Source organism: Notolabrus celidotus, chromosome 9 (assembly GCF_009762535.1).
Source record: "Notolabrus celidotus isolate fNotCel1 chromosome 9, fNotCel1.pri, whole genome shotgun sequence".
NCBI lineage: Eukaryota > Metazoa > Chordata > Actinopteri > Labriformes > Labridae > Notolabrus > Notolabrus celidotus.
Window position 1 is genome coordinate 27,030,313 of NC_048280.1, and position 20,259 is coordinate 27,050,571.

Genomic DNA, 20,259 nt, shown 5'->3' on the forward strand with positions numbered 1-20,259 from the left:
TGCTTTAACAAAAGAATTTCCCCCAATGGGGGACCAATAAAGTATATCTTAATCTCTTAATATCTTAATCTTATTTTACTTGATGACTGGCACAATTTGAACTGTGGGAGGTCTATCTCTGTTGCAGGTCTCCATGCTTAACTCTTCCACTTCAATGATATTACAAAATACAAATAAGGATATAAGATATGCTTTGGAATCTGTTTGTGGCAAGGTGGAGGGGGCGGCTAAGGGTTTGCCATATGATAAAGAAGAAACAAAAATGTAACTGATCCGACAACGTCACCTGGGGAAATATACAAACACCTTGATAAATAAAAAGGCAATACAGATTCAACAACTGAATCAAGACAGAGACGTGGTTCAAAAGAAAATGTAAATTTATTGACAACTTAAAATGGGAGTATCTGTGAAGAGAAGGGGGTTAGTTGTAGCGGTAAGGGGGTAAATTAGTCAGTTTAGGGAGATGTATTAAAGTTTATTACAATATGATGTTTATTTTATATTAAAAAGACACTTCCAGTCCAAGGTGATTTAAAATTAAAAATGTGTGTGTGTGTGGGGGGGGGTTAGGGTTAGGGTTGGGGTTGGCGTTATGATTAGGGATAGGGATAGGATTAGGGTTAGGGTTAGGGTTAGGATTAGGATTAGGGTTAGGGGTATGATTAGGTTAAGGGATAATTAGGATTAGGATTAGGGTTATGATAAGGGTTAGGGTTAGGGGTATGATTAAGGTTAGGGTTATGAGTAGGGTTAGTGTTAGGGTTAAGATTAGGGTTAGGGTTAGGCTATGATTAGGCTTAGGGTTAAGATTAGGGTTAGGATTAGGATTAGGGTTAGGGTTAGGATTAAGGTAAGGTTTAAGGGTATGATAAGGGTTAGGGTTATGATTAGGGTTAGGATAAGGGTTAGGGTTAGAGTTGGGGTTAGGGTTAGGGTTAGGGTTAAGATTAGGGTTAGGGTTAAGGATAGGGTTGTGGTTAGGGTTAAGGATAGGGTTAGAGTTGGGGTTAGGGTTAGGGTTATGGTTAAGGTTAGGGTTAAGGATAGGGTTGTGATTAGGGTTAGGGTTAGGGTTAAGGATAGGGTTAAGATTAGGGTTAGGGTTAGGGTTGTGTTTAGGGTTAGGATTAGGGTTAAGATTAAGGCTAATGGTAGGGTTGGGGTTAGGATTAGGATTAGGGTTAGGGGTATGATTAGGGTTAGGATTAAGATTAGGGTTAGGGTTAGGGGTATGATTAGGGTTAGGGTTAAGATTAGGTTTGGGGTTAGGATTATGATTAGGGTTAGGGTTAGGATTAGGGATAGGGTTAGGGTTAGGATTAGGATTAGGGTTATGATTAGGGTTAGGGTTAAGATTAGGGTTAGGATTAGGGTTAGGGTAAGAACCAGAACTAAACTTACGCAAACAGAACCAGAACCAAACTCATGCAAACAGATTCAGAACAAAACCCAAGCAAACAGAGCCAGAACCAACCTCAAGCAAACAGAACCAGAGCCAGAACCAAACTCAAGCAAACAGAACCAGAGCCAGAACCAAACTCAAGCAAACAGAACCAGAGCCAGAACCAAACTCAAACAAACAGAACCTCTGTCAGAACCAAACTCAAGCAAAGAGAACGAGAAACAGACTCAAGCAAACAGATCCAGAACCAAGTAAAGTAAACAGAACCAGAACCAAACTCAAGCAAACTGAATCAGAACCATGTCAGGCAAACAGAACCAGAACCAAACTCAAGCAAAAAAAAAACAGAACCAGGGTTAGGGGTTTGATAAGGTTAGGGTTATGATTAGGGTTACGATAAGGGTTAGGGTTAGAGTTAGGGCTATGGTTAGGGTTAAGTTTAGGGTTAGGGATAGGGTTGTGATAAGGGTTAGGGTTAGGGCTGTGGTTAGGATTAGGGCTAGGGTTAAGTGTATGATTAGGGTTAGGGTTATGATTAGGGTTAGGGTTAGGGTTAAGATTAAGGTTAGGGTTAGGGTATTAGGCTTAGGGTTAAGATCAGGGTTAAGATTAGGGTTAGGGTTAGGATTAGGGTTAGGATTAGGGTTATGCTTAGGGGTATGAATATGGTTAGGGTTATGATTACAGTAAGGATAAGGGTTAGGGAGAGGGTTAGGGTTAAGATTAGTGTTAGGGATAGAGTTGGGGATAGGGTAAGGGTTAGGGTTGTGATAAGGGTTAGGATTAGGGTTAAGGTTAGGGTTGGGGTTAGGATTAGGGTTACGGGTCTGATTAGGGTTAGGGTTAGGTTTAGAGTTGGGAATAGGATAAGGGTTAGGATTAGGGTTACGGGTCTGATTAGGGTTAGGGTTATGATTAGGGTTAGGGTGAGGATTAGGGTTGGGGTTAAGGTTGGGGTTAGCGTTTGGGTTAGGGTTAGGTTTAGAGTTGGGGATAGGAGAAGGGTTAGGATTAGGGTTAGGGTTGGGGTTGGGGTTCAGGTTAGGATTAGGGTTAGGGTCGTGATTAGGGTTGGGGTAAGGGTTGTGATAAGGGTTAGGTTTAGGATAAGGGTTAGGGTTGTGATTAGGGTAAGGGTTATGATTAGGGTTAGGGTTAGGATTAGGGTTAGGGATATGATTAGAGTTGGGGTTAAGATTAGGGTTAGGGTTAGGAATAGGATTAGGGTTATGATTAGGGTTAGGGATAGAGTTGGGGTTAGGGATAGGGTTAGGGTTATGATTAGGGTTAGGATTAGGGATAGAACCAGCTCACCCGAGGCAGAAAGGGGGCGATTCCAGGACAAAATTAAACTTTGTTAGCTGTAAGTAAATGCAAAATTACTTAAAAACAAGCATGGAATAATCACCCTATCACCAAGTCCAAGCACCGCACCTTGGGGGACAGAGCCTTTGCCATCGCTGCCCCCACTCTGGAACTCTCTCCCTCCACACATCCGCAACACTGACTCTCTCCTCTCATTTAAAAGCCACTTCAAGACCTACCTGTTCCAAAAAGCATACAACACATGACCTCTCCCCCCGCCCCACCTCTGTCCCTGTTTTGTTTTATTTATATCTTATATTTTTTAGTTTCACCTTATGTAAAGCGAGTACTTAGAAAAGCGCTATATAAATTCTATGAATTATTATTATTATTATTATTTAGATTTTTAACCTACCTCAGTACAAGGAGCATGTGGCAACCAGCAGGCAAACCAGACAGAAAGGCAGCCATGTTGCCACAGGTGCTACGGTTCACCTGAGGGGCTGGACCAGGCGAGGAGTTTTCATACTTTTGAGAGGCTACATTCAAGGCCAACAATTAAAACCAACACTAGGAGCACTGCTTCCACTACATCAGGATAAAAGTGTCATGTTGTGAAAACAGCGAGCTATCAGCTGTTTCGCTAGTTACCGCTGGAGTTGTTTACATTGGTCCCAGCACACCAATCACAGACCACCACATTAAGTGAACATACACAACAGTTCATGCACTCAGGTTTACTTCAACTTACCATTTGTGAACGACTTGTTAGCTTGCCATTATTTAGTTCTCACACCATGGAAAGTAGAAAGTCTAATGGCATTAATCCACTACATTCTCCACTCGGGAGTTTCTTTCTCAAATGGGATTCTTTAGAGCATGTAACGTCAGCTGGTGTAGGTAGAGAGAGCTAGCGGTCGGTCGTAACAGGTAGCAACTGACCCAAGATAGCGAGTAGCATCAGATGAAAGTGGACAGAGTGGGGATTTCTACACGGCAGTTAATTAAACAGAAACTAACAGTCGACCGTACACAGCCAGGTCTCCACGGCACTATATTCGTCCAGCACACAGGACAAATAGAAATATAGGCACAGCTTACACCAGCTCGTCATTAGAGGAACAGACAGAGAGCGCGTCTCCTTCTGACTACATACAAAAACTCTGCGGGCTCAGGAGGAGCAACTTCTCTGTATGTAATCGGCCTACTCAGAAATGTGGCGCCACCTTGTGGCGCTACCAGGTATAACAACAACGACTAATACAAGCAGGGTTTCCCAAAGTGTGGGCCGGGACCCCTTGAGGGGCCGCGGGACACCAATGGAGGGTCGCTAGATGTCTTCCAGTTTTTTATATTTTTTTAAGTAATCTAAAATTGCTTATTTCACCCATTATTGTAAAAATATTGACAAAAAATGTAGTTACATTTTAAATAAAACCCTGCAAATAAGTACATTTCATTAGTTTTCTGCCTTTCCTTGTTGCCAGATGACTCCTACAGTTAGGGTAAGCTAACAGTTAATTATGAAGGTAAATTAATTTTGAAGTTGAAGTAAATGAAGTACGAAACAACATTTAATCACTTCGAGGGACAGTAGGGGTCAGAGGTCTTTGGCATCTATATTTTGGGGGTCGTGGGCTGAAAAGTTTGGGAACCCCTGCTTTAAAGGCACAATCCGGGCCCGTCTCCTCGTCAGTTAGCACGTCAAAGTGAAAATTTAAAGTTTTGAACAATTAGTTGGCAGCAGAGTTGTAATGCTCCTTCATCATGACACTGTAGGAAGCAAATTTCTTGCCCCCCAGGGAGCGGTCTCATTATTGTGTGACGCCACGTGGAAATCGTGCATTGGTGGGCTATCCACTGCTATGCAGATGGATTTGGTTGAAAAATAAAGCAAAGACAAAGAAAAAATGAATGCTCAGGAAAGATAGACCTCTTCTAAAATACATTAGTATGTGGACATCAAACATTTGAGTTTTAATATTAGTTGTATTAAAGTCCAAAAAAGGAAAATACAAAAGAGTAAGTGGACGACAAATGTAAACTAGCTGAAAATCCGAAATAAAGCTTATAAGTTGGAATGCATAAGGAATCATTTTTATTCAATACAGAAATACTACTGCACTTTTCGGTATGACAATAAGATGTTCTAGAAAGCCATCTTAGTAATAATGAGTAACTTAAGAAAAAGTGTTAAGATGGCACTGAACCAGTGCAGATTATGGATACAGTACCATGTCTGGGGGATGAGATAAGAAAGGCTGAAGTAAATAGATAGACAGTGGCAGCAGTGTATTTGATGTTGAAAAGCATGTGACATGTTATAGAGGGAGAGTCACAGAGAAAGTATATTTCTGTTTTGTTGCTGTAGTGGAAGAACCAGATTAACACAGGAACAGCAACCAAATTAGTTTAAAAACTGGAACACCTCAGGGTTGGGTTGCAGGTCCTTATTTATTTTTTGTCATGAGGGATGATATATTTGTGATTATTCTGATGGACTGTATATTTGGCCTTGTAGAGATAAGCAGAAGTATAGGACACACAAAGTTATCTTTTTAGTGCTGTTGTCAAGTTTATCAGTTAATCTGTCAACCAGAAATAATAAAGGGTTTAGAAGATATGCTTAGAAAGGCACAAAATAATTTGGTTGGTTTGAAGATTATAGCAAGAACAGTGCATGGTACTGAATTTAGCGAAATTGTAACACTAGTCCTGTCTGAGTAGTAGACCATTCATGTGTAGATCTGAACTTGCTTCAGAGCAGACTCTGTAACAAAACCAGTGATTTAATTACATTCATTGTGAACACTTTTCACTGGATCAAAAGGATCCACAGACAATTGCAACAGCTGAGTCCTGGTTACCAGGTGGAATATGTGCACAAGATTATTTGTATGTACATATTTTAAAACTGTTTGTTATACTGACGCAGTTTGAGTGGATTTAACAGGTGAGATCAAACTAAATCATACTGTAGGGACATTTTCACTCAATCCAAAATGATAGGAAATAAGGAGGAGAAATAACAGGAAGAATAACAATAAGGATGCGAATAACAATCACTATCTCAACAATGGTTTTTAATGATGGGAATTATAATTTGATTGTTCATCAGTTTAAAATGCATCAAATAAACTTTTTAAAGACCAGTAATAATAACATGATCATTAAAAACAAGGCAAATAGAAAGAGCACTGTTTAAGGTGTTGGAGATGAGGCAGAATTTAGGACAGAAATCTTATTTCAATATGTTTTTATAAATGTATTATACTAAATGAAATAAGTTAGTCAAAAAATATGCTCATTGACAAAGGCTATGTCCAGAAGTAAGCAGTCACTAAACAACCAAGAAGCAAACTGTTGTAAAACAAAACACAGTAATACTGCTGACAGCTGAAGACACAACATGTTTTATTTGATATCATTCAAACATAGTTAGTCCTCAATGAGCACAACTTCAAGTCTCTAAGCTTATCCTGACGGACGCTAATTAAAAAGCATCTTCTTTGTCCAAGTCTAACATTTCTTTATAATTTCACTTGAAATCTCAGATATCTTGTTCAGTGACCTCAGACATCCCCATGAGCAGATTTTTAGGATGTTCACTGGTTCTCCAAGTGCACCTCTAAATTTTCTTTGATCTCATTCAAAGACAGAGTGGGAGTTGCCTTCTGGAGACTCACTTCCTCTCTTCACTAATCTTGTTTGATTGATTACACAGAAGTCAAGCGCTTTGTGCAAAGTGCTCATTAGACCTGAAGTTAACAGCAGCCTCTTTTTTCTGTTTTCCTGTAAACAAACTAAAAACACCAAATGTGTGGGGTTAAAAGAACAAAGACTATCAATTCAGCTCTGTCGGAGAAATTCTGGGGGGTCTCCAATTTAAAATATTTGAAGTGAGTTTTTACTGAGATATTTAATTTATTATCTTCATGAAAGGAAATGAACAATACAATCCCCATAGACTTTGGGTTATTTCTTTTTTAATGACATTGCCAATTAATTGTCTTTTAGTACAAAAAAAAATAACTTGAAAAAGAAATCAACAAGATTTACAAGTATGAAAGAAAAGTGTGCTCCTGAAATAACATTGTTCAATAGTTCAATGCGGCTGCATGACTTTTCACAACTCTTCAGTCATCACACACCGGTGACTGTGATGAATACAGTTCAATAAGTTAAGGTCTAATATGAAATATAAAGAAGGCACGTCACATAAGTTACTTAGAGATGTGTTGTAAAGTGATTTCAATTGATCAATCTGAAAGTAACTTGTGACTAAGTACATCAGCTCTCTTTCTTGGATTCTCCTGAGTCATGTCAGTTTTACATTCAATTCACATGAGTAACAGTGTATAAACAAAATGACAAGATAACATTAGGAGCATATGCTAGCACATCCAAACACAATTTACAGTCAGTTTATAGATCGATTAATAATTGCACAATATCTTTTGAATATTAAAACAATATTTTAACATTTTGGCGAAATAGCTTCCTCATCAAGGGTAGGATCACGAGACGATAACTCTTTAATAAGGCTGTAGCAAGCAGCTGATTAGCTTAGCTTAGTTTAAAAACTGAAAACAAATGGTAACTTCTAGCTAGGCTCTGTCTCAAGGTGATAAAACCAGCTTTCCATCACTTCTAGGGTCAGCTTGATATGTTGTTAATTTAATCTGTACACTAAATTAGTGTAAAATGAGACTGTGGGTTTCCCTGAGGGTGTGCAAGAAGGGTTACCTCCAGGAGTTTCTGTTTGATGCCTGGTTACTTAAAGCTGCTGATGGTAGGAATGGTGTAAAAAACGTTACTTTTTTTCTGCTGGGTTTGGAGAAAAGGTCATAATGCCCATCGTTACTCATCGGTAAGTGGAGTAATTTGAGACTATTGCGAAATCTCTGTGTTTAACAAGGTCCCCTCTTTCCCGTTTGGACCATAGACTGTAAATAAAAATGGACAGCGTTGCTCCGCCTGTTCCCGTTGTACGGTTCTGAAGGCAAAAAATCCCGCTCCTGGGCGCTGCCATTGTGCAGCCAGAGCCTGTGGAGCCACTGTAACGAGCTCCGCCCTACAGCGTAACGTCACAAGACGTTGTGTGTCCTTTGAAGTTCCCCTCTACGGTGGCTGTGAATCAAAGGAAACCCGGAAGTAAAACCCCGTTTTTTTAAACTCTAATAACTAACGAAAAAGAAACTTTTCAGGAAAAAGAGGCCTTGGACACAAAACAGTCAAATAATAACTACATATCACCACAGCATACGGATGTGAGAAACACTCGTACGTGTATTTATTTTTTAAAGTTTGACAGCTCCCCCATTCAAAGGAACAGGGGAGACAGATTTGTTGACCTATACTGCAGCCATCCACCAGGGGGCAGACACACTGCTGAAAGCTTCACCACCAGGGGAGGAGCCGGCTCCCTTGGTTATGACGGACCAATTATAGCTAATCTCCAATCCTCTGTCCTGATTGGTTAAGGGACGGCCCCTACAAAGTCCTCCGATTGGTTATGAGTCCAGCACTATCATGACTGCACACACCGATCTGTGTTGAGGGGCTAAGTGGTAGTCCGGTTGGGAGGGATAGTGTTGACATTCGAAGTCCCTCTCTCTGAACAGTTGTTTACTCTACGACTACCAACAGCAGCTTTAAGAATGAAAACAAGACTCCATGAAGTCACTATGCTTTGCCATGAAATAACTTGGCATGTTAACCCTCCTGTAAAACTTATAGTGGAACTTCGGGACACAGTTATGCAAATTATTTCTGTTACCAGTCTTAATGCTAAGCTAAGCTAAACAAAGCTAAGCTAACTGACTGCTAGTCTACCCTAATGTTTTCCATATAGACATGAAAGTGGTTTCAATTTTTCATCTTACTTTGAGTAAGAGGTTGAATAAACTTTTCACCAAAACATTGAACTATACTTTTAAAGTCAGTAGAGCAAGAAAGGTCCAACAGTGACACACATTTTAAATTTATTTCACAACTCACATGTTAGAATGGCAGCAATACAGACTGTCGACCAGTGTATACATCTGATGTGCTATCACTGTGTATTATGTCACCGCATATGTAAAGGTACATCTTCTAAAGAGAGCCTCACTCTAGCTCCAGAGCAGTGTATCATGAGGTATGATGTTACCCGTAAGCAGATCAGTATTTGTGAGATCCTCTCCGTAATGCTGTTGGACAGTGAATGACTTGTTATGACTTACTATTGTGTTATAATAAAGCTGTTTTTGGCTCCATCACCACAGGAGCTGACTGCTGCTGAGTGTTTGTGAACCATGAAATCCATCACTCAAAGGTCCCTACTAATATGATGAGTAAAAGGAGGAGACCTGCAGCTCCACACATGGCAAGGCGGAGAAGTTTCTGTCAGAAAATAGAAGAAAAGAGGAGTCAGAGGCGCTGCATAAAAAAATCCTTTAAACCATTTAACAGCTAAGCCCCTCCAGCCAGTTACAGACGTATAAACAGCAGGTGAATGGATGATTGTTGTGTTTGAGTGACTGAATGTGGATGAAGCGTTACCTCAGTAGTTCTCAGACAGGGGGTTTGGTTAGTCCAACAGACAGGCCAACAATTAGTGCAATGACAGCAAGCAGGATCAACAGAGCAAAGGCAAGGATAATGTATTTCTGCAGAGTGAAAGAGAGAGCTTTTTAAAGTGTCACATGTGCAACTGAATATAATTCATATTTACAAATCTGTTTACTCATGACAATCTCACACAACAGAATTAGAAAGGAGCACATACCCTCCGGGATTTCTTCTGGTATCTCAATGCCTTTTTGGTCTCTTCCTTTGCACTACAAATGTATTCAGCTGCATTGGAGACATTATTCTCAATGTTGTCAACCATTTCACCCTGTACATAAGTGAATCAGAAGGTTTTTATTTGTGGAGATAAAAAAAAATGTAGAAGCTACACACTGATATACCAGTGAGGAAGCATCATGACGCAGAAGTGAAGACACTGTCTCATAGGATTACATATGGTAAGTTTCTCAGTTTTAAGGATTGGAATTATCTGCTTAGATGTACCTGAGTTTCTACCAGCATTGCCATGTCCATGAACATAGCATGGAGCTCTCTGATGCTAGTCTCCAGACGGATAATGTCCTGATGTCGAGACTCGATCTCATTCAGGGCCTGACGAGTGATCTGGGAATCAGAAATTATCTGGAAAACAGGAATCATATTTAAATAATTCATCCAAAATAAACAATGTTACCACCTGTGTGCAAAAAACAGGAACCACAAACTGGCAGCAAACTTTCCCATCCCTGATGATTTACTCCTCCATCACCACTAGATGGCAGTATAAGCTATAAACCCAGCAATAACCAAAGGCTGTACAGTAGTAAAATGAGAGAACTTACATCCGAGGTGAAGATGGATGGATTTCCACTTTCCAACATGTCCTCTAGCTCTTCATTGGTGGTCACTCGTCCCGCTGAAATGATAAAAAGCAGACAATAATAATTTGGAAGAAGACAGATTCTTTAAATGTCATCATATAAAGAAACTGCTGGAGCCTTTAAAACATTTGATGCTGGAAATAATAAGTGTACATATTTGATGCTGATATGCTGATGATCAAGGAGTCAGCCAAGAGGCGAAGTAGTGGTTAACAGCTTTGAACTTTGTGAGTGAGCAAACCATAGACTGTATCAGAAGATGGACGGCACAACCTCTCCCTGATAGTAAAGTCAAAACATTTAGAGGTCCTCCTTGTGAGTGGCTGCTCTATAGATCTTAAAGCCTTCCTCCTCCATTAAAACAGATGGGACTTGGGTCAAACTAGAAAATTAAAATGCACCTTCGATATTCTTTTCCCAAACATGCTTTCTGCAATAGATAGATAGATAGATAGATAGATAGATAGATAGATAGATAGATAGATAGATAGATAGATAGATAGATAGATAGATAGATAGATAGATAGATACTTTATTCATCCCCAACAGGGGAAATTCGGTTGTTCAGTGGCATACAGTGTGTGCCATACACAACCAAGCACTGTCAAAGTCAGGCAGTAAAGTAAAAAACATCAACAAGGTAACAAAAGTGAATAAAATAAGTTAAAAGCTACTGTCAGTAGTATTAATACAGTGCACATTAGCAAGATCCGTTTTTATACGACCTCCTGAACCTCTCAGTCCTGCAGCGCACTTCGTTGTTATATTGATTTATGTGCAAGATATAATTTTTCTCAAAAGCTTGTTTTTAATGCGTAATTTGATGTTAAAAAGAGAGGATGTGACATCATGATTGACAGGCTCCTGTAGCATCTTTACCAGATTAGCAAAGTAGAGAAAGAACACAGTGAAAATGTAACAAGCACTAACCAGAGTCACTAAACATTCCATAATAATGAGTGTCTACCTTAAATCAACACAAGAATCTGTTCTGTTTTAGATTATAGACCTGAGGGATCTCTGATGTTTATAGGTAAGCTAAATTTAGTGAGCAGAAGGGGTGTGACGTGTATCCTGTGAGACCACCAGCCTGATCACTTCTGTGCATGTTTTGGCACCAAAATATGTCACCAGCACAACACCGGTAAAATCTACAGAACTCGAGAGACGATTTCCCACTGAAAAGGCTGCAGCTATTCAAGGTTGTTGAGAAGAAACTCAAACCTTTGATTCTTAACATAACCAGGGTTCCCACTCTTTTCCAGAGATCATTTTCCAGGACATTTCCAGGACATTTTCATTGATGATCAAGCTGGTATGACCGTCTAAATTTAGTTCCTAATTTAGTTCCTAAATAGTCTAATATGTTCCTCTCAGTGGAAGTCTACATTGAAAGACAGGTAGTCTATGGCTATCAATGAAATCATCTCTTACATACTTAAAAATGATGGCAAATTGATAATAGAATAGCCAGGGACCCCTTACAGGTGAGAAAATTGTCCATGGCCCCCTCATAATTGTAACACAGATTAAGCACATTAGTGATGTGTCATGATCAAAAGCTGCGGCTCTGAGAGTCGATGCTTTATAGTGAATCAGAAGAGCCGGCTCGCATCAAGAGAGAGAGACGGCTCCCAGTTTTTTCCTTTCGCTGCTTAGCTCTCTCAGTGCTCAGCCCCTGCTCTGCTCACAGCAGAACTTTGTTTTGATTGGTCAGCATGGCGGCCATGTGGCCAATCATATGTGAGGATATAGGATACAGGTGGTGGAGGGGAGGCTGTGTATCCTGGCTTCATCTGTTCCTTCAGAGAGAGTCTTCTTGAAGACCGGGCAAATACTCACTGAGAGGAGAAATCAATATCTCAATATATCAACCTGAGGACATTCATAATGTTTGCTTGAGTTTGATTCTGGTTCTGTTTGCTTGAGTTTGGTTCTGGTTTGGTTTATCTGAGTTGGTTCTGGTTCTGTTTGCTTGAGTTTGGTTCTGGTTCGGTTCTGGTTCTGTTCTGGTAAGGTTCTGGTTCTGTTCTGTTCTGTTCTGGTTTGATTCTGGTTCACGTCTGGTTTGGTTCTGGTACGGTTCTGGTTTGATTCTAGTTCACGTCTGGTTTGGTTCTGGTACGGTTCTGATTCGGTTCTGGTTCTGCTTCAGTTCTGGTTCGGTTCCGATTCGGTTCCGGTTCGGTTCCGGTTCGGGTCCGGTTCGGGTCTGGTTCGGTTCTGGTTGAAGTCTGGTTCGGTTCTGGTACGGTTCTGGTTCGGTTCTGGTTCGGTTCTGATTCGGTTCGGTTCCGGTTCAGTTCTGGTTCAGTTCTGGTTCGGTTCTGGTTCGGTTCTGGTTCATTTCTTGTTCAACTCTGGTTCGGTACTGGAACGGTTCTGTTCGGTTCTGGTTCTGTTCGGTTCTGGTTCAGTTCTGGTATGTTTCTGGTTCGGTTCTGGTTCGGGTCTGGGTCGGGTCTGGGTCGGTTCTGGGTCGGTTCTGGTTCAGTTCTATAAGGGTTCTGGTTTGGTTCTGGTTTGGTTCTGGTTTGGTTCTGGTTTGGTTCTGGTAGAGTTTGATTCGGGTTTGGTTCTGGTTTGGTTCTGGTTGAGTTTTATTCTGGTTCTGTTTGCATGAGTTTGGTTCTAGTTCGGTTCTGGTTCTGTTCTGGTAAGGTTCTGGTTCTGTTCTGTTCTGTTCTGGTTTGATTCTGGTTCACGTCTGGTTTGGTTCTGGTATGGTTCTGGTTTGATTCTAGTTCACGTCTGGTTCGGTTCTGGTACGGTTCTGATTCGGTTCTGGTTCTGCTTCAGTTCTGGCTATATGCTTAAATTTAGATCTGGTTCTAAACCTAACCCTAATCCCAACCCTAACCCTAATCCTAACCCTAACCCTAACCCTAATCCTAACCCTAACCCTAATCCTAATCCTAACCCTAACCCTAATCCTAACCCTAACCCTAACCCTAACCCTAACCCTAATCCTAACCCTAACCCTAATCCTAACCCTAACCCTAACCCTAATCCTAACCCTAACCCTAACCCTAATCCTAACCCTAACCCTAATCCTAACCCTAACCCTAACCCTAATCCTAACCCTAACCCTAACCCTAACCTTAACCCTAATCCTAACCCTAACCCTAACCCTAACCCTAACCCTAATCCCAACCCTAACCCTAATCATAACCCTAACCCTAACCCTAACCCTAACCCTAATCCTAACCCTAACCCTAACCCTAATCCTAACCCTAACCCTAATCCTAACCTTAACCCTAATCATAACCCTAACCCTAACCCTAATCCTAACCCTAACCCTAATCCTAACCCTAACCCTAACCCTAATCCTAACCCTAACCCTAACCCTAATCATAACCCTAACCCTAATCATAACCCTAATCATAACCCTAACCCTAACCCTAACCCTAATCCTAACCTTAACCCTAATCCTAACCCTAACCCTAACCACAATCCTAACCCTAACCCTAACCCTAACCCTAATCCTAACCCTAACCCTAATCCTAACCTTAACCCTAATCCTAACCCTAACCCTAACCCTAATCCCAACCCTAACCCTAATCATAACCCTAACCCTAACCCTAACCCTAACCCTAATCCTAACCCTAACCCTAATCCTAACCCTAACCCTAACCCTAACCCTAATCCTAACCCTAACCCTAATCCTAACCCCTACCCTAACCCTAATCCTAACCCTAACCCTAACCCTAATCCTAACCCTAACCCTAATCCTAACCCTAACCCTAATCATAACCCTAACCCTAATCAAAACCCTAACCCTAATCCTAACCCTAACCCTAATCCTAACCCTAATCCTAACCCTAACCCTAATCCTAACCCTAACCCTAATCCTAACCCTAACCCTAATCCTAACCCTAACCCTAACCCTAATCCCAACCCTAACCCTAATCATAACCCTAACCCTAACCCTAACCCTAACCCTAATCCTAACCCTAACCCTAATCCTAACCCTAACCCTAACCCTAACCCTAACCCTAATCCTAACCCCTACCCTAACCCTAATCCTAACCCTAACCCTAACCCTAACCCTAATCCTAACCCTAACCCTAATCCTAACCCTAACCCTAATCATAACCCTAACCCTAATCAAAACCCTAACCCTAATCACAATCCTAACCCTACCTTAACCCTAATCCTAACCCTAACCCTAATCCTAACCCTAACCCTAACCCTAATCCTAACCCTAACCCTAACCCTAATACCTAACCCTAACCCTAATCCTAACCCTAACCCTAATAATAACCCTAACCCTAATCACAATCCTAAGCCTAACCCTAACCCTAACCCTAATCCTAATCCTAACCCTAACCCTAACCCTAATCCTAACCCTAATCCTAACCCTAACCCTAACCCTAACCACAATCCTAACCCTAACCCTAATCCTAACCCTAGGATCAGGGTGAGAATGATTTTGTAACAGAAGAAATGCACACAATTGGGCATTATAAGGCTTCTCATAAAACACCGTACGTAAAGGGTTTTCAACACAAACTATTATTTTTTGCAAAATTAAGGTAAAAAATATACGGCTACAAAAGATCCTAAATTAAGAGCCGTTTGAGAGTCGAAAGAGCCGGCTCTCTGAAAAGAGCCCAACTTCCCATCACTAAAGCACATGCTTACTACCATTTGCACTCTTAGTTGCCCTTGGAACTATTTGTATTGTAAAACGTATCAATGTAAATACTTCAGACCTGTACCATAGTGATAAACAGATAACACTTCAATTTGAATCAAGTAAAAAACACTTGTATCCTTTAAAACAGAGGGTCATTTCATTCCTTGTGGACTCGACATGACAGCATTTATACTTTTCAAGTAATTGATCTTAAACGCTTTCAGAAAATTAACAGTAGCAAGACTCACATATCCCTTCGAGCCACCAAATGGTATCATAACAATGGTGTATATGCTGTTTTATAATGACACAGCACAATTTTATAATTTATTAGAAATGTATTCAAATTATTTCACGGACCCCCACGCTATGGTTCGCAGACCCCCAGGGGTCCCAGGACCCCACTTTGAGTACAACTGAGCTAGAGTACAGTAATTGAGCCAAATGTACCATAAAACATAAACAATATACCCCCGTTTTCTGTGAATGCATGATTATGAAGTGAAGGAGAAAAGATGTGAAAAAAGCTGCGCAGTGTCGCTGTCTTTTCCAGCACAGCATGCACTCAACTTTCAATGAACGGGGATGTGTTTTGTTAATAGGGTCAGGTCAAACGCAGCCATGTTGGAATAATTTTCCAGGACTATATGTGATTTTCCAGGACATTTTACTTTTTCTCCCATTTTCCAGGTGTTTTCCAGTACTGGAAAACTGGTCAACTGATTTCCAGGTTTTCCAGGTTTTCCAGGACGCGTGGGAACCCTGCATAACACCACTCATGAACTTTAATTTTTCCTCTGCACCTTTGATTCAGTGACTGGCTTAACAATATGAAAAACGACTGGTCTGAGATACAGATGAGTGAACTGATCATGGTTTAAGAATGACAAACTGTGTTATATATAACAGTTGTGATTGGCATTTTTGTAGTAGGCTTTACAAGTTTTGTTAAATAGACAAAACTCACAGAGTATTGAGTGTTGCAGAAATGAGTCAACAGAAGCAAAATTTCACCTTGTTAAATATAAAGGACGCATCATTCCTAGCATCTCTTGGGAAAGACGGTTTGTAATTAAAAGTGGATGAGATTTGTTTTAAATGAGTCCAACACGTTTGACTGAAGTATGCTGTTCTTTTATCACATATTTGAGAAAAACATTAGTTAAAGAAAGTATTTTCTTTTCAACGTCTGTGCTATTCTGGTACAGTGTTTACTGTTGGGTGGTTTAATCCCAGGATAATACATTCACTTCACAGTGTAGTGAAGCTGCAGAGTATAAAGCTTGTTGTGTTGGGGGCAGAAGCCTCACAGTAACTACTGACTGAGCTGACAGAAAAATACTGTCTGTTATGCACCCTGCGGACACTTTAACACACATAATGCTGACTTTCACCCTCCGCAGAAGCAGCAGATTGAATGTATTGTTTACCTGTTAAGACTTTCATTAGAGTTAATTGATGTTTTAAAATAAATAAATATAAAAAAAATAAGTATTAGCCTTTTTTTTTTTTACATGAGGGGGGGTTATTATTTTAGGTAGGAGTGCTGAACATTGTAAGCAAAGAACCTGCTATAAAACTATAAATCCAATGAACCAGTACATTTTAATAATGCCATGTTTAATTAACAGATAGCTCCTGCTGTGGTTTCCAGTGTATTTGCGGATGAGGGTGTTTCTTGTAACTAATATTATAAGTGTGTCTAGAGGATCAGAAGAGGAACAAAGAAACCAAGCAGCCCTCATAGACAAACAGTTGTTGAAACCCTATAAACAGAAAGCTTTCTGCCTCCTGTTGTACAGCCAGCTCTCTGGAGAGTACGCTCTGCAGGCAGGTGCTCACTGTAAGTCACACACCTTTTTAAGGAGACTTCTCCTCAGGGACAGCGGAGCAAACACAGCAAAAACACACCATCATTAGCACTCATCTCTGCACCTAAAGCTCACAGAGTAACACCTCTGAAAGATGTGGCTAAAAAGGTGTAAGTCTGTGTTAAAGGCAGAGGAGGCTTGTGCGGCCGTGTCAGAGACAGGTGAACTACTGTTACACAAGCCGCCAAGCCCTTTGCCCGTTTCCCCGGCAACACTAACACAGCGATCCGTCTCCAGTATCAGGCTCTTCCGTCTGCAGCATAGAGAAGTGGAGTCTCTCATTAATGCCGGCCGTAGGGAGCAGAGGAGATGGGCCTATTTTCTGCCCATCACTATAGTATGTGTAACTCATACGAGCATAGTACAATGCACCTGATACACAATGACTTTGCATTTGTTTGTTACTGACATTATGAACAAATAAACGTTAAGAAATGGTGGAAAACAAATCTAACTACAACTGCTGAATGACTAAAAAGAATTTTGGTAGTTTTGCTTCTTAATTGCTGGTTTTCTTTTACAAATATTGTGATTTCTTTTGGTTTGCCGGTTGCTGATTTATGCTAGTATTGTATCTATGTACACCTCTTCAAATCTTAGCAATACGTCTTTCCCAATTCTGTCTTGGTCTACCATATAAGTTAGAGTTATTGAGGTTGGATGACAATATCTGTCTGTATTGTAGTTGCTGGATGTTTATTCTCTTACAGTGAACAAATACAGCTATATATTTTAACTTATATTGGCCACATCATTGTTTGTTAAAACAAAAAGACATTAAAATTCTATACGTTTTTTTTTATATCAGTAGTGATTTGTGCTTAATTGTATATCTTATGCTTTGATCAATCCCACTAATACAATTTTACAGTTAGGATTCATCAAAACTTGCAAAACATTAAATATGTACATGTAGTGTTTTTGATGTGATCAGTTCCAACTTTAGTGTGTGGAAAAAAGAAGCCTGACATCTTAGAGAAACCTGTAAGAGTACCATCCTGCTGCTGCTGGGGTTTGTTTATCAACAGCCAGGTTTGTGTTCAGAGACACAGAGAGGAAACCGGTGTGGTCAGTTTCCTGGATCCTGTCCTGACAGCTTCAGGGTTTTACTTGTCACTCTTTTATCCCTGAATTCTTCACTTATCTTTCATGTGCAACCAAATTCAATCCTTTGATGTGTTTAATAAAAGGAAGTAGGAGTTGATGTAACTGCTGTCAAAGTATACTCAATACCCCGGGCTAGGAGAGGGTGCATGTGGTGGGAGGTTATTTGTCACTTACTTATCTCCAGCTGTCTCTGGATCCTTCCTTTGCTTCTTTCCCGAAAGGACACTTGCGTCTCATTGTACTGGGTCATGACCTCCACAAACTTCCTGGACAGCACTGTGTGCTGAGGACAAATGACAACACAAGGTCAAAGACTGAGAATGTACATAGATAGGGGATTAATAAGTGTGAACATTTAATGTTAACTTCTCAGCATAGTTTAAAATTACACTCTTGAGACAGAGAAAGCCAATTTAAATCATATTGTTGTTCATATTTAATTTCATCTCTAGTGTTTTGAAGTGTATTTTTAAGTATATTAAATATATATTGTACAGATTATATTGACATTCTATTTAATGTATCTATAACTGTAACACAATATAAACATATTTATCATTTAGTTAATGTTTTTATTTTAAAGTGTTATTTTTAAGTTATTTTAAATAGATGGATGGATGGATGGATGGATGGATGGATGGATGGATGGATAGACAGATAGATAGATAGATAGATAGATAGATAGATAGATAGATAGATAGATAGATAGATAGATAGATAGATAGATAGATAGATTTCATGACATCAGACATCAGACATATTACGTATTGTCCTTTGTGTTACATTGTTTCTGGGAAAAGACAATCTGTTGCTGTGATGCAATAAATATCAAGTAAGGGATTTAATAATTAATTTTGGGATAAAACAAAATATATTCATCTCTTCTTTCCACCTAAAAGATATTTGGGAATTTAGCAATTACAGATGATCATGTTCTTAAATAAATCTACACAGAAAACTTTGACACCTTTCGCTTCCTGATACTTTTGCTTCCTGTTACATTCAAAAAGTCAGTACTCTGACCTGTGTTTTCTGAATCCTTAAGTCCACAGAGGATCTGTTGGTTGCATCATCTTTGGGCATACTTTGCTCCATGGCTTCATAAGGAGAGAAAGTCATGATTTAACACTACATCACATTACACAATAACAGCTTTTTTAAGTCCTGGTGGATACAGTGCAAAAGTAAGATTTGGTTCAACTCACATTTAAGTTTGGTCCGCACCACGTTGGCGTTCCCTTTAATATCATTTGTCAGTGAAAGCAATTGATCCTTTGTTCCTTTGCACAAACAAACAGGAAACATGTCAGACCAGATTCACTAATGAGGAATTATAACATCCTCCCGTGAATCACTTCTGTCTCTGCCCACTGCAAATATTGAATTTGCTGTGGTTTCATCTTGTAACTCAGCAACAATCCAGTGGCATTATAGCACAGACAACACAACACCGAACACAAGCCCTTTGTTTCTCTCCATGTATGTGCTGTACTAAGTTACATTAAACATAAAGACTGATGATGCCATGGCTCTGTATACTGATTCTTTGTCCTGTAGGATCCTCAGGCCTTTACGCCACACTGAACAGACCCAAGACTGAAGAAATACAGTGTCACAGTACTGTTTTCACTGCTTTGTATAATACAGCTTTCAATCATGAGAAATATTTGAAAAATAAAACGAGTGCCTGCAAATGACACCACGTTGACTATCTGGCTGCAAAAAAAGTTCCTTACAGAGACAAACAATGATTTGGGAGCTATGGAGGGGGAAAAAAAGCTGTTTCCTTCACAAGTTTCCTGCTTAGGCGGTCATTTGTGACAATGAGAAGGAAAATATAACAAAGGAAGCAAAGCATTTGTTGCATTTATACCAGTGCCCCTTAGGTTAAAATGTAGCCAAGCCGAATTAACCCTTTACAAACTTGAGTCTTGTCCATACTGAAAATTAAACACTTTCAGTCTCCAGCTTACTCTATTATGAAGACACACACTTACTGTCATCTGGGTTGGGTGCAGACAGGATCATGCTGTGCATCTTCCTCACCTCTTCCACTTGGTAGGAGATCTTATCCATGAGTCCTCGAACCTCTTCCACCTAAAACCACCAAGAAAGCATCCTTATCATTTCCGCTAGTCTTATCCACATTCTATAAGTTTCAACAGTGATACAAACCTTTCTGAAAAAGCTCTCCATAAAGCCATCTCTGTCCACAGCCACTGCAACATCCTCCTCTGCTTGTGTCCTACTCTGTGCGGATGAAAAATACGCACTTAAGGGAATATTTTTTGCTACCTGTGTTTCACCTGTCATGTTTTAAATACTTCAAAGAAAAGAAAGCACACTTACAACAGTTAACTCAGCCAGTCGATCCTTCATCCCACCGATGGGCTCTTCCTTCATAGATATTATACTAAAACATCCTCCTGGTCATCCTGGAAGTGTCCGTGTGTAGAGAAACATTGAGCCCCCTTGCAGTGCAGGATATCTGGGATACAC

General features: G+C 40.1%; 2 protein-coding genes across 4 annotated transcripts in view; both read right to left on the bottom strand.

Annotated features, from left to right (window-relative positions):
• rimbp2 (RIMS binding protein 2) overlaps nt 1-3,890 on the bottom strand; it is a 108,250-nt gene extending 104,360 nt beyond the window's left edge. Inside the window, exon 1 of one of the 2 annotated variants that reach the window (XM_034692358.1) lies at nt 3,462-3,890. In XM_034692358.1, coding sequence (XP_034548249.1) covers nt 3,462-3,464 — 3 coding nt within the window. In that variant the 5' untranslated portion in view covers nt 3,465-3,890. Of the gene's footprint in view, nt 1-3,125; nt 3,157-3,461 lie in introns of those variants that run through there. The other variant, XM_034692357.1, reaches the window with a different exon arrangement.
• Nucleotides 3,891-6,100: 2,210 nt separating this feature from the next.
• stx2b (syntaxin 2b) overlaps nt 6,101-20,259 on the bottom strand; it is a 14,672-nt gene continuing 513 nt past the window's right edge. Inside the window, exons 1-11 of one of the 2 annotated variants that reach the window (XM_034693038.1) lie at nt 20,110-20,259; nt 19,936-20,010; nt 19,758-19,857; nt 18,966-19,040; nt 18,784-18,857; nt 17,935-18,043; nt 10,105-10,178; nt 9,767-9,904; nt 9,480-9,590; nt 9,254-9,360; nt 6,101-9,094 (exon numbers count right to left, since the gene is read on the bottom strand). The exon at nt 20,110-20,259 is cut by the window's right edge and continues 485 nt beyond it. In XM_034693038.1, the coding sequence (XP_034548929.1) occupies nt 9,265-9,360; nt 9,480-9,590; nt 9,767-9,904; nt 10,105-10,178; nt 17,935-18,043; nt 18,784-18,857; nt 18,966-19,040; nt 19,758-19,857; nt 19,936-20,010; nt 20,110-20,163 (906 nt within the window). In that variant the 5' untranslated portion in view covers nt 20,164-20,259 and the 3' untranslated portion in view covers nt 6,101-9,094; nt 9,254-9,264. Of the gene's footprint in view, nt 9,095-9,253; nt 9,361-9,479; nt 9,591-9,766; nt 9,905-10,104; nt 10,179-17,934; nt 18,044-18,783; nt 18,858-18,965; nt 19,041-19,757; nt 19,858-19,935; nt 20,011-20,109 lie in introns of those variants that run through there. The other variant, XM_034693039.1, reaches the window with a different exon arrangement.